General features: G+C 33.8%; 1 protein-coding gene and 1 non-coding gene across 3 annotated transcripts; one reads left to right on the forward strand and one right to left on the reverse strand.

Moving 5' to 3' along the window:
• Window positions 1-995: 995 nt before the first annotated feature.
• On the forward strand, window positions 996-13370 carry LOC105194966. Of its 2 annotated transcripts, none has more exons than XM_011160115.3 (2): window positions 996-1745; window positions 11544-13370. In XM_011160115.3, the coding sequence occupies exon 2, from the start codon at window positions 11555-11557 to the stop codon at window positions 12497-12499; it is 945 nt and encodes a 314-aa protein (XP_011158417.2). In that variant the 5' UTR covers window positions 996-1745; window positions 11544-11554; the 3' UTR covers window positions 12500-13370. The 2 variants fall into 2 exon arrangements, with proteins under 2 accessions (XP_011158417.2, XP_039313674.1); XM_039457740.1 differs by lacking the exon at window positions 996-1745 and adding an exon at window positions 1753-7993.
• LOC113003968 lies at window positions 9361-9479 on the reverse strand. Its single transcript, XR_003268784.1, has one exon. It is a non-coding gene; the product is annotated as a 5S ribosomal RNA (ribosomal RNA).
• Window positions 13371-13988: the final 618 nt, after the last annotated feature.

Consider the following 13988-nt stretch of genomic DNA (forward strand, 5'->3'; position numbering starts at 1 on the left):
AATTCAACTTTAGTACAATTTTCGTTTTTAAAATTTTGATACCTTGAAATAACATATAAGATTTTGTTTACATTAAATTAATATTAATTCAATTATTCTAACAACTTGCAATCTATACATAAAGTAGAGAAAAGTATTAAAAAAATTCTTAAAAGTAAAAAAGATTTTTAATTTTAAGAGTGATTTTTTTACTCTGTGTAGTGTTAATGTAAAAATAATATGAATATCACTCTAGAATTAAACTGATCGAATTTTGTCAAAGCGTTCGACATGTTTTTAAATTAAAGCAATAACAAAACAATTAATAGATAAGAGCCATGTGGTCGTTAGCCTATCGTGCCACTATACGCATAATATTGTAAAACCAATCGTGCAGTAGCAATAGCGGTACCTATTGATATAGCGAGAATGCGGAGAAAGTCGATACTAAGATTAAAGAGTCAAGTAAAGGTACCGTATCGGAGGCTTCATGATGATTAATCACGAAAAGAAAATTAGTTTGTTCGGGCTAACAAGCCAATGAATGAAAAGGTACGCGTTGACGTACTAATAATGCGAGCGATAAAATAAAAATTAAGCTGTGTAAAACGTACTGTAAATTTTAATGCAAAGTGTATTGAGCCCGAGAGAAACAATCGTAAATTAAATTTCTGAAGATTGTTCTACTTCTGAAGATTCTTGTCACCTTGATGTAACAGACGTTTTAACAAGGGATTTTTCCTCTTTTTTTTCAAAAAGGATTAATGTTGCAAAGCGATTAGAATTAATTTTACACTTAGGCTATTTAAAGGCTTGTATCCACATTTGTAGATTAACTTTCTTTATTTTTCTAATTTTTAGAACTAGAAAAAAAATAGAAAGTGCACTGAGAAAAGTTATTAACTTGACTAAATTTTTCAAGTTTACTTATTTATGCATTTAACTTAAATACATAAAATTCTTGAATTTTACTTTAAGCATTTATATATTTAACTACAAATATATTTAATTTAAGTACGTAAATGCTTGAAGTGAAGAAATTTAATCAAGTTAACAATTTTTTTTCTCAACAATTTATTTCAAGTTAAATCGAATTAAAAATAATTTACGTTAATGCGAACTGTCCTTAATGGAAAGGATCAACGCGAAGAGCCAAGCGTATCGCAATGATAGTATAATTATGAATTGATAAATATATTTTACACATGCACACATGCATGCGAATTGTCGAGAAGCCGTAAGGCGATGAAGGATGGGAGTAATACATTCATTGATAAAGTGGCAGCTCGTACGCGCCCATAATGGTTACGGGTGCTTCGGTCTTGATCAAGAGCAAAAGTGTCATGAAGAGTGAAGATGCGTCAGCAAGAGTGAAGCGTCGAAAGAGATGCGAAGGAACGAAAGTGTGCCGCTCGTACGGCAGCGTGCGTATCGTCCTGTTGTAAGGAGGGGACATAGTTCCTCGGACACTACGAAGAGCAGTCTGCTCGAGGTACAACTGAGGTTTGCCTCAGTGGGGGCAGCGACATAAGAACAGACGATCTTAAGAAAAGCCCTCATTCTGATAGCAGATCGCAGATCCACGGAGTCGGTGAAACTTGTGCAACCCTCGAAGCTGTTCGAAGCTGACCGAAGGGACCGTGGGCTTCACAGACGCTCGAATGTATTTTGGGGAGAGCCGCATCCGCGAACGAAAAGAAGAGACGTCTGGGACTGATCTTCGCATTGTCCATCGTATCTTTTTGTCTACGAGATTCGTATACGCGGTGAGTACGCGCGTGAGTTTCTTTCGCAATTTCTCGAATGTGAATTTCGAATAATTGTGCTCTGAAACGCACGATCATGATGTTTAATTGCGGGTAATTGCTCGGAAATTCCATGAAATTGCTTCACGTGGAGACCTTGATCAGGAGTACGCCATATATGAATGTGCGTGGCACAGAAAACAATATAATAAAGAAGCGAAAGAACAAAAATAAGATCGTGAGGTAAATGTGATTCTCGTTGAAAGACGATACGCTTAAATAATTTAACGATTCTTGAAATCGGTTATATGTATTCATCTTACAAGTATCGATTTGTAATTTGTTAATTGAAATGTCTCTGTCACCGTCGAACTGGCAGTTGATCGGCTATAAAATTAATTAATCGTCGTTTTTCTACGCAAGTTTTTGGCCTACGCAATTTTTAATAGAATTCAAGATTGCTATCAGTGATATGATATATGTCAATTGTCTACCTGTCGTCATTAAAATATTTCAATGGATTACGACGTTTCAATGAGATTCATTAATGTTTCTATTATATCAATATTTTTTGTGTTTTTTATCGCGATGAAAGATCTTGACGATTACCACCCACGCGATTATTCGCATACAGAAGTCAGTACAATCACGTGCAACCTTTCGCAGGTGACCGCCACTCTAGCATCATGTCGCGCACGATCTCTATCGCCGTTCCATCGATCGATATTCTTGTAGTGTCCATCGATCCGTTCGAACAGCTAGTCAGGCATGGGAAAAGCGCCAAGAGAATTCTTTCTCTCGATTTAGATTAACTTGGTGATCGGCATTTTTGTGACACGCGTTCGTGAATGCAAGAGAACCACTTCTTCTTTTATCGTTGTTATTTCACTGTCGCTATCATTTAACTATCGTGATTAACTGCGCATACGACACACCGCGCCGTGTATTTTCGAAAATTGTCTCTTTTAAGTTCAATCGATTGCAAACGCATCTGATCCATATTTTAGATTGCAAGTCAACCATAAATGATTCCACTTAATTTCCATTTAATCTTTTTTTTTCAACGCTGAAAGGTTTAGTGTTACGTGACCAATTTGCCAATCGATCGAATGACTGACCAGCAAAATGATCTCAGCTTCTACTTTGTATCTCTCGTGAGAGACTACAGAATAATCTGCTTCGCGTTTGTATATATTCTTTCAAAATTATTGCTAAATTATTCCTCGGCAATCATCTCTGCTCTTTTGCTTGTAAATCGACGTTCTTTACCTGAAGATAATGTAAAGGCTCATTTTTATTTGCGGGTCGTTCGCTCGTGAGCTGGGTCGTAAAAATCGCTCGTGTATCAGACGATTTTTGCATTCGTTAGCAGGGTAACGACATAGTCAATCGGTTTGAGGTCCAGGCTAGAGTTCTCTAAATTTCACTTCTTAACGATTCCACATGTAAATAACTGCGCTCGTAATAAATGGTCAATTTCTTGCGGTAAGCCACCAAGAGTCAATGCGGCAGCGCAAAGCAATGGAAGGAAGCGTTTCATGCCACTAACATTACTTTGCTGTGCGCAACATCTGGAAAACGAGGTGCAGATTATTTCGCGATTTATATACTTTCGAAATTCAACTCCAGTTGTCATCGATACGTGCCAAACTTTTTCACGCGGAAGTTAATTTAATCCAACGTTATTCACGAGGGGGGAGGGGATATTTTAATAGTTTATTATAAAATAATATCAATTGAAGAATTACATGTATTAAACGGTTGTTTGATGCATGTACGAGTATATAATCCCAATATTTTTTTTCTATATACAACGACGTATTTCCAGAGAATCGCGATTTCCTTCTATGAATACTGAAAGGATTGGAAACGAGGTGAAAGTTTTTAGATAGCAGAACATGAGAATAAATTGTATTGATTTTTAAATTGGATGTTACTTCGTGCAGCGTTCGTGAAATTGGAATCTGGGGTAGTAAGATGCGATCACTGATCTTAATGTTATTTCTAAGAAAGAGAGCAATGTACAGCATTGTGTAACCAGAAAATATTAATTATTCTGTGTGTGGAATACAAAGTTAAATAATTTATTGGAAGCCTTGACGGAAGCTTGTACTTTGGTCGTCTATCAAATAGTTTTGGTTCAACATCGGTTGTATTGTTTCCCATCGAATAATTTTTTTCTCGAGTTAAACATTTTACGTTCTAATAAGTCGCTAACTTTTCAGGAAATATAAAAAATATATATATTAAAGCAATGTGAATTTTATGGACAAGTTATGGCAATTTCAAATCTATATAGCAAACGCTGTTAATGTTAGAAGAAATGAGATTAATAATTGAAGAAAGTAAAAATAAATTATTCTTTTTTTAGAGAGAGAGAGAGAGAGAGAGAGAGAGGGGGAGAGGACATTGCGACTATTGCAAATTTTACGCGACATAATTATTAGTAGATCACCAAAGAGACTTTTGTTTCCATTTTAGCTTGTCTCTATTAAGAGATAAATGAAAGACTCACAGTAGTAATTTGAAGAAGCATATAATTAATTCATATATCGTAAAGTCCGAACGATCTCTGTAAATGCTGCACTTTGATATAAATTTATGCGAACAATTATTTAATAATGTTATCTTTAATTTAAATTCTCGAATTATTCCATCTTTTTAAAACCGGCATAGTTGAAACGTGCACGTACACAAGTACGATGTCTATCTGGGTTAATCGATTCGTGCATAAGATCGTTTACAAATATACCGTTGCTATGTGTCATTAATGTTTTGCTTCAATCCTTAAAAAATAATAAATGTACTTTATCCCGCATAAAACACATGATAGACATTTATGAGCACATTAGAATTCTCGCTGAGATATAATTAATGAAAACGCCGATTTGTAGTCTCACACAGTGATGGTAATTAAAATACGTCGTACAAGACTCACTGAAAGATATCATTACGAAGAAGCACAATTCGCGTTACAAACATGTGAGAAAATAAACAATTGTAGATTTCTTTCACTTTTTGTGAAAGTTTATGTATGAATTCGTTTCGACTGCATAGAAGAATTAAAAAAGATTACTTAATCTCGGAAGATTTATCGCGAAAGATGTATGTACTTATTCACCAATTATGAAAATTTTGGATGAAAAAGAAAAGGTGAAGAAATGTATTATGGTTTATTGCTTTACGCCGGAATTACAGTTTCGCGCTAAATCGAATAATTCGCTCTTTGAGCAACACTTTTTTGTTAACAATATGCTTGATACAGATTTCTTAAAAAAAAGAAAATTGGAACGTGCACATACCAATTTGATTTTATTACATAAAAAAATATTTATATTATAAAAGATTTATCTCTTTTATTCAAACATGCAATTACTGATTGCATATATTTATATCAATTTTGCAATGTCCCCCTTTCTCTTTTTTTTTCCTACGATAATGATCCAAGAGATACAAATCATTTGCTAATGGAATCCAGAATTAGTTTTATCGTCACGTATTTTTTTTTTTTTTTTTTTTTTTAAGACTCACGTCAATGTAGATTGTCAATAGCCTCAGATATTTGAGATCTTAATACTCGAATAAAGAATCGATCATTTGACGAGACAGCCGCTTCTAATCGCGTAACGAGTCTCATAGTTGTAGCAAAATTCGTTTTACAGGATACTCGTCGTCGTCCCTCTGTTTTTCTCCTTGACCGACTATTGTCGATCATTCGCTACAGTTTCCCGTCATTGATACCGAATTAAGGCGAGAACTGCCACTTTTTAAGGAATGTGAAAGCGTAAAAAAAAGAAAACTCTTTACAAATACTTAAATCCGAGAAAGTGTTCGTTACAAAGTTCACATAAATAATTTACTAAAGTAACGTTTTGTAAAGTAACAGTTTGATCCGCAAAAATGTTGCTTACATACATTAACGTTTATAAAAGTATAATTGTAGCAACCATCATTTTGCAATATAAGAGCATTAATGTCTCATTCATTTAGTGTTCACGAATTTCTCTGTAATATTTAGAAAATTATATTTTCGATGTCATTGACAGTACAGCTCGATTGTATTTAATTTCGTGACAGAATCGAAAATCACAAATCATAAATGCGAACGTACTTAATAACACACGTTAACGGCTTCTAAATGTATTATAGTAACATTTTTTTTATATAAAATCCGTTAAATGGCTAATGCAATAATAATAACGTGGAATAATTACTCGAAATAGTATGTACGTATTACGTTAGTTTTTATGATGAAAATTTGGATAGTTCTAGGTTCATAGGATCTCAAAATAATAAATATTTCTAACAACCAGCATTTACGGAACCGTTATTGCACGTCAAAATAATTTGTGCAACTAAAATTATTCCCCAAGTTGGAAGATGCGCATTTGGGAATCGAAATCCGGGTTACAGCGTTGCGGTACGCTCGCAATCTCATTATATCGTGAAATTACTCGCAGATCGAGCTGCTAAACTCCGAAATTAACAATCGGGTTGCCGTTGGTGCGCGGACAATCGACATTCCTCAAATCCGGGACTCGTGCGATTCGCGGTAACAATTGCGAACAGCGTATGGCGAACGGAGTACGGGGAGATTCGTTCGTACTCGATTGTAATCTTGAAAGGAAGCACCTGCAGTCTCACCAGAGTCCTTCGTCGCTTGTCGCTGTAATTACGAGAGAGCCTTGTAAAATAAAGCTTATTAGGAAAGCCACGTGCGAGTCAAAGCGACGACGCGACGATTCTAAGTAAGCGATATCTGGTATCTTTTGTCCTCTTTTTCCTTACAAATGCGTAAATATTACCATGTGAAAATGTTTCCGTTTAGCGGTACTTGGGCGTGTGGAACAGTTACATTACAGAAGAGGTCAGATATTCATTGTTAGAATAAAGGGAAATCCGCGCATAATTAAATTATTGTAACATTTAATCGAAATCGTTTTACGTTTTGTAAAGCCGCACAAAGATCATCGACAGATGAAATATGCACTATGTAGGACATTGGGAATTTATTGCAAAATAAAAACTTCTTCAATAGCCTATGAATCACCTTACAAGCTTCCGCGCTACATCCTGCGAAATTCCGCGTATACGCTATATCGCGCTAAAATCAGTAGCGTAAAATTGGATGATTAAAGAAGCAGCGAATAAGAACGAGTATTTCGTGATAGCTATCTTTTCTTCTTACGTGTTTTATGTCAGGGAGCGACACGCGTCAATGGTGATTTATCCAATTGCCAATTAAAGTGAATCCTTTAGTCTCAATTACATTTGTCCACATACATTTTTTTCTACTTTTTTTTAGCGATAGAATTTTTATTTCTGTACGTGCGGCGTGGAGTCTGTTAATCGTTTGGCTCTTACGTATTTTTTGGGGGGAAGGGGAAGAGGGAGGAGATACTGTTGAAATTGTTATAATTTTTTAAAAATCTATTCAGAAATGACCAGACTATATGATCGTTTGATTTAAAAAATTATAATGTTATCAAAAGCTACGAGCAATGTAAGTTTTGTAAAAAGAACTTTACATCGCAATTAAAATTGAGAGAGAATTTATTTAGATAGAAGAAACGTCGATCAAAATATAACCAATTATAGAGAAAATAAATTAGAAAAAGGATTCGAAAACATTAACTCAATAATGAAAGGAACATGGTTTTATGACTTTGCAAACGCTTTCCATTAAAAAGGATCAGATGCTTCAAAAACGTGATAGTCAATTAATCTCCGGTGTTATATTCGGTATTTCTCTAATTACAGCAAACGATTAAAAGACCTGGAAAAAAAAAGAAAGAGCGGCTATATTTTCACCGAACCTGTCTATTGTGGCATCTTCCTTCGTTCGGAAACGGTGAAAAAATGGCCCCGTTTCCGCTTCGCGGAGTGCGATTAATATGCAATTATTCGGGTCAACAATGGGATCCTCGACTATACCTACCACTCGATACCTAACTCTCTCCTTCCGTTGAAATTGAAGGCTACCCGTATGCCAGTGCAAAAAGGGGAATCTATATTTTATCGAGAAGCGAAGCGCGGGATATAATGATACCAACTACGTGGAAGGTATGACTGTATACGGTAACGTTTTAGTGGCTACTGTCACTGACGCATTGGCGAACACAGTGGCAATTTGGCCGAAGCTAATTTCGAGTGGCTATGTTCTGCCGGAGTAAGCCGTTGTGTACGCTTCGATACTCATTCGACGTGTCGGAAGAAACTAGATTCCTTTCCTTATTCAGCGAATATTTGGTGATTTATCTGCGAAAGCTGTAAGTGCAATCATATTCGAACTGACATATAATTCGAGTTTTTTTTAAAAAACTGACTAGGTTGCTCTATCATTGGATTTTCTAATGAAAACGGATTAGATGTGAAGAAAATAGGTCAGTGCCAAGAAAATAATAAGAAAAAGGTTAATTGTGTGATAGAATTATGTGCTAAAAGGCGATAAGTGTTTTCCTGTTTTCTTCAATGCTGAATTACATACAGACTAAGTACCTCTAATTAACATTGATAGCAAAATGATATATTCTGTTTACCGGCAGCACACTCTCCGAGATCAATACATGTCTTTCTTCTTTGTTAGAAATACTACTTCTATTGCATTTATTTCTTTGAAAGATATCTATAATCTATCTCTTGTTTTCAAGAAGACGAGAAATTTTCAAATTGAAGTAACATCGAGAAAAAGATAATAAAAACATAATCAATGGATACTCCATATAGTTTTAGCTCCCAAATTAATTTTCACAAAATTTGATGAAAACTTTTTTCAAACGAAGATGCAAGGGTATTTGTCAAAAGTCCGTGTCTATTTAATAAAATTTAAATAATTTTCATCAGACATCTATAATTACGTAAAGTACAAAAAAACGTGTTAAACGAAGTAACACATTATCATGTAGTACTCGTAGTGACACATATCTATGTACCGCTGCTTTGTTTCAGAGAAATAACGGTTTACACGCGCAACGTACAATGCGTAATACGTTGAAAAATTGGTATACATCAGCGGTATATATTACGTACTGTATCGGATTTAGTTCCAGCTATTTTAATTCTATACATACGTAAATCATTGGAAATACATCCAAGTGGTTGTGAAGGAATGTCTGTAATTCATAAATGACTCGGAAGCAAAATTGTTCAGATTAATACATTTGTTTTAATTAGTATGTGAGCATGAATTAAGAGTGTATCCGATTGCAAATAAAACTAAACTGTCGGTTATGCACCAATGAAAGAAAACGGTATTTTGAAACAATGTGGAATGCAGGATTCGGATATTATATTATGATAATTGTACTTTATCGCTATTGTGATGAAACTTATGAGTCGATGAAATTCCTTCATTGGTGATAACGATTGTTCGTAATGAACGATTCAGTACATTTTAATTGGTAAAGGAAGAATTAACAGTTACGGAATTAATAGACCGTTAGATAAAGATTTCTTACATGAATGTAGTATACTGTAGTTATTTTGAAGAAATATTTTTTTTACTTTTCACAAAAAAATATTGTTTTATAAAATTTATATAAGTATACAAATAAAAAATAAAAATATCATATTAGATTAAAATAAAATTATAAAATAAATTTTAAATATAATATTCACGATTAATGCAAAAAAATTATGTCAACATCACACGGTGTTCCCAAGCGGTCACCCATCCAAGTACTAACCGTGCCCAACGTTGCTTAACTTCAGTGATCGGACGAGAACTGGTGCTTTAAACGTGATATGGACGTTGACAGGTGCATTAATCGTGAATGTTATATCTAAAATTTTTTTACTTTATAATTTTATTTTAATCTAATATTATTTTTTTATTTGTATACATATATTAATTTTATTTTGAATTCTAATTCTAATAATCTAATATCTTCCAACATAAATATGTGAAACATTATGAACTGTGCAAAGTGAACTTCATGCATTGATCATTTAACAATTAATTAATATACATATAAATACTATAGATTTTATATTTTTTTTTATACTGTCAGACGATTACCAGTTGATGATAAAACAGGATACTTCTATTATTCATTGGTAACATTGATTATGAATTGTGTAAAAATTTTAAAAATTTACTTATCCAAGAAAATGAGTGCGTTTTTACTTGCAACCATTTAAATAGAAAACATTTTTTTAAACTGGTATAAATTTCAGAAAATCATAGTTACTACTTCAAGTTGATTTTTGTAAGATATATTTGCTACAAGTGATGGCCTCGCGGTGGATTATTGAGAATCTTGAACAGTGTAGACGTTACCAGTCGTTGATAAAACTTTTCGATCGTCAATATAAATATCTAATTAAATAATTTATACTAACTTATATTAATTTATTATTATATAGATTTTTTATAAATAATTATACGTATTTACGATAATATGATATATTACTGCAAATTTACTTTTTCCATATTGATTTTTTCACTATACGTATAGATAACCAAATATGATAGAAGCGTAATATTAAACAAAAATAGAATATTATTGTAAATACACGTATCTATAAAATATTTATAAAATATCAAGATAACAACAAATCATAAAAAAATAATATTAAATTATGTAATAATCGTGCTGTTTGATAAAGAGTCACAGGGGATTTCTGAAACTTTTGGTCATTAATTGTATCTTATCAAACTACAAATTAATATAAATTAAGTTTACAATTAAAAACTTGTTAAAGCAAACTGGATTGGGCTAGTAAAAAAAATAGCAGTCTGCCAATAGTTAATGGGCATGTAATGATAGAGGCTACGTGAAAAACGTTTGTTGAAAGATCTTCACCAGGTACATTGTAGTAACCGATAAAAAGAAGCTATCATTTTTTTTCCTAATCACACAGCGGCAAAATTGAGTTAAAAATAATTAACTTTTTAACAAATTTTTAACTTTTCACCACCCAACCCTGATAATAAAACATACGAATCCAGAGATAGGAATATTTGAGATATATGTAAAATTGTTTAGCGGTTGCTTTAAAAGTCCCAGGATAGTTACGGAATGAAGTAACATCGTTTAGTGCTCGATTAGAAATATTCATCGAAGGACAAATACGAATGGGTCAATTTCTGTTAGCGCTCTGTTAGCCGACCTTCTGCAAGGTCCTCCGTCCAGCGAGCACTGGAGGACTTCGCGACTGGAATGCGTGACTCGACGATTTTATAACCCGCTTTCAATTACTCTTCTTGGTGCTCCTGTTTCGTTCGCCTCGCGCCATCGCTGTAGAAGGAGAAGAAGAGGGAAATACCGCAACGCGAGCAAAAGGCATGGAACGTTCAAACGCCGCGACGCGTCGCATCGCGTTTGTATCCTTACCTCCTTTCTTGCCCGCCCACCCTTTTTCTCGCTCGCGCTCCGCGCGGAGACATGATTTATTCGACGTCAGATGTACACACACAATCGCGCACCGCAATCAGGAATGGGACCTGATAATGGTGTGCGTAGCTAGACAGGAAACGCGCCTAAGGACATCCACCCCGACCAGCCGAACAATTTGTTTTGGCTCGTTTCGCTCACTCTGCTGAATTCAGAATAATGCTATAAGACCTTTAACTTGTTCCAAAGACAGATTTCTGCCTGTTGAAATAAAATAATTTCTTAATAATCTTAATTATAAGATAATACATTATTGTAACGTTAATGTTCAATGTGTTAACAATTTCTTTTTATAAATTAATAAATTTATTGTCTTCCAACAAGATTATAATATTTTAATTTGCGCAAATAGATAACTATTATCTTTTAAATGATCTTGTCACTCTCTGATATTTTTACAAAAAACATATTTATCCCTTTTCAGACCCTCTCACGATGGTAGTGGTCCTATTGATACCTATAATCGGATTTGTGGCAGCAAATCCTTTTCCAAACGCATTGAACAACCGTTTGATCCCTCAAGTCCAAAAAGAGCTTTTACTTTCTACGGAAAATCGTCTGGACGACAATCCGGATAAAATAAGTGAAATGGTAGAAGATCTGAACGAGACTATCTCAATCCCGAAGCAAACACCCCATCATCTCGAAGTTTCCGGATCATCGACACGTGAGAATGAAACAAGCAATGAGAAAAAGGTACAAGAACGGAAACACAAGGCTATATACGTAGATTATCCTCTGTTATCGCGTGTTTTGCATTATCCGAGGGTGTCCACGTATGAAATCGATTACAACAATTCAGAGTTGTTGGCACAGGATAGATCGTCAGACACGTCTAAAAGATATCAAGAGAGTGATATCTTCTATATCCGACTCCCGCCTATACCGTATATGTTTGTACCTGGTCTCGGATATATCTCGCAACCACCTACGTACTCGAGCGCTTCCCTGAAGCCCCAGATACCCCTCGCACCTCAAGTAGTCCAGCTGCACCACGTGAGACCTGTGCGACCTCAACCGGCCTCTCAGCAGACCGTTAATCCCTTCATCAAATTGCCTGTAGACTTCATAAGCAACGGCAAGCCTACCTCCGTCTACCAATGGCAGAAGAAGCCTGGCAAGAAGCCAACCGACAGTCCAATCATGAACTTGGACAACCTGTCAGCCGACTTCGTGAACAACGGTAAGCCGACCTCTATTTATCAGTGGCAGGCGAATCTCAGGCCGGTAAAGAGGCCGGATGATGTACTTAATAGCCTTGATATGGGTCCTTACACCTTCAATGGCAAACTGACCAGCATGTACTTACTTCAATCGGATGACTCCACCTCGATGCATCAGTCCATTCGACATTCCAATTATCAAGATGCACACGACTAAATTTATTCGACCATGTCGAATATTCAAAGTTGAAAGCAATCACTATATATACGGAATTTGTAATGTCTTGAAGATGGACTTGACGCGAGTGATATTCTGCAAATTAATGAGCGCGTCAGTTTATACATAGTTTTAAATCCTCCTTGGTTTTAAACCTCCTTAGCAGAAGCAGCCAAATAAATTTGATTGTAATGGCTTATAATACGCTTATAATAATAATAATATCAAGCAGTTCAGCTTTCAGAGTGTGATTTATAGCTCACATAATATTCATCATTTTTATCTATGACCATAATTATTAAAGTCTTGTTAACGTAATAAAATATATGAACAATATTACAATGTCAGAAATGATAATATTATAAATTTGTCAAAGAAGAATTCGATCAATTGCTTCTAAAGAGAATTATTGAAAAGTAAGAAATGTTATTTCGATAGCGTTTTAAGTGAAGCAATTTTTTAAGAAAATTATATTGCTATTAATAATAGTTAATTGTTAAACAGAATTGTTAATGATAAGTGAAGAGTTATCGTAATAAAGCGATTTTGTGTGCAGTCAATTTTTGTAATAATTAATATTTTATCAGCATTTTATAAAATATGCAAAATATATACAATTTTAGAAAATATTTATTTTTAATTTTATATTTTTAAATTTTATATTTCATATTTACTGTATATTTATAAAGCTTCGTATTTTTCACGCGTGCGGGAATTAGATTATCTTAAATTATGTAAAAGATTATATTATTTAAAGTTGTTGTTTTAATTGTTTAATTTCTGTATATTATTGAATATTTATATTTATTGTTCAATGTCTAATACTGACATGAGTTTGTAAATATGTGAAATATATGTAAAAATGATTTAAGAACGAGAATACGTCATTTTTATTCTTAGCCGTCATTTTTATACTTGAAAACGTATTTCCTACACTTCGTCTCTTATAACACAAATGTTGACTTGGGACTACGGGTTTGGTCAGATTGTCTGGACTATATCCTGTCTGGTTACGAACATGCTTCATTCATTCAGATTAGACAAATAAGGGGATTCAATATTAAGATTATTTTGAGATTACATCTCAAAATAATCTTTGCTACTTTTTTTAAAAATATCATGAATGTGTGTGCGCATGAAATGTATTATCAGTGTGTGTGTGTGTGTGTGTGTGTGTGTGTGTGTGTGTGTGTGTGTGTGTGTGTGTAATGTGTATATATAAGTTACGAAGTTTATATGACATAAATAAATATATATATCAATTATGCATTAATATTATTTCAATATTCTGGTAACATATAATATATTATTTGTTATATTATTTTAATGTACGTTAACAAATTGCTTTATATAAGAAAGATTAAAAAGATATTAATGATATAATGTAATGATGTCTATTCGATAAATACGAAGACATTATAATTAATGTCTTAATACTTTCTATAAATATGCTTGTATAACATAAAAATTTAATGCAAGTACATTGAAT

This window comes from Solenopsis invicta, chromosome 2 (assembly GCF_016802725.1).
Source record: "Solenopsis invicta isolate M01_SB chromosome 2, UNIL_Sinv_3.0, whole genome shotgun sequence".
NCBI lineage: Eukaryota > Metazoa > Arthropoda > Insecta > Hymenoptera > Formicidae > Solenopsis > Solenopsis invicta.

Bases quoted from the DNA above. Each gene is read 5' to 3' on its own strand.
- LOC105194966 (XM_011160115.3), top strand. From the start codon at position 11,555: ATGGTAGTGGTCCTATTGATACCTATAATCGGATTTGTGGCAGCAAAT.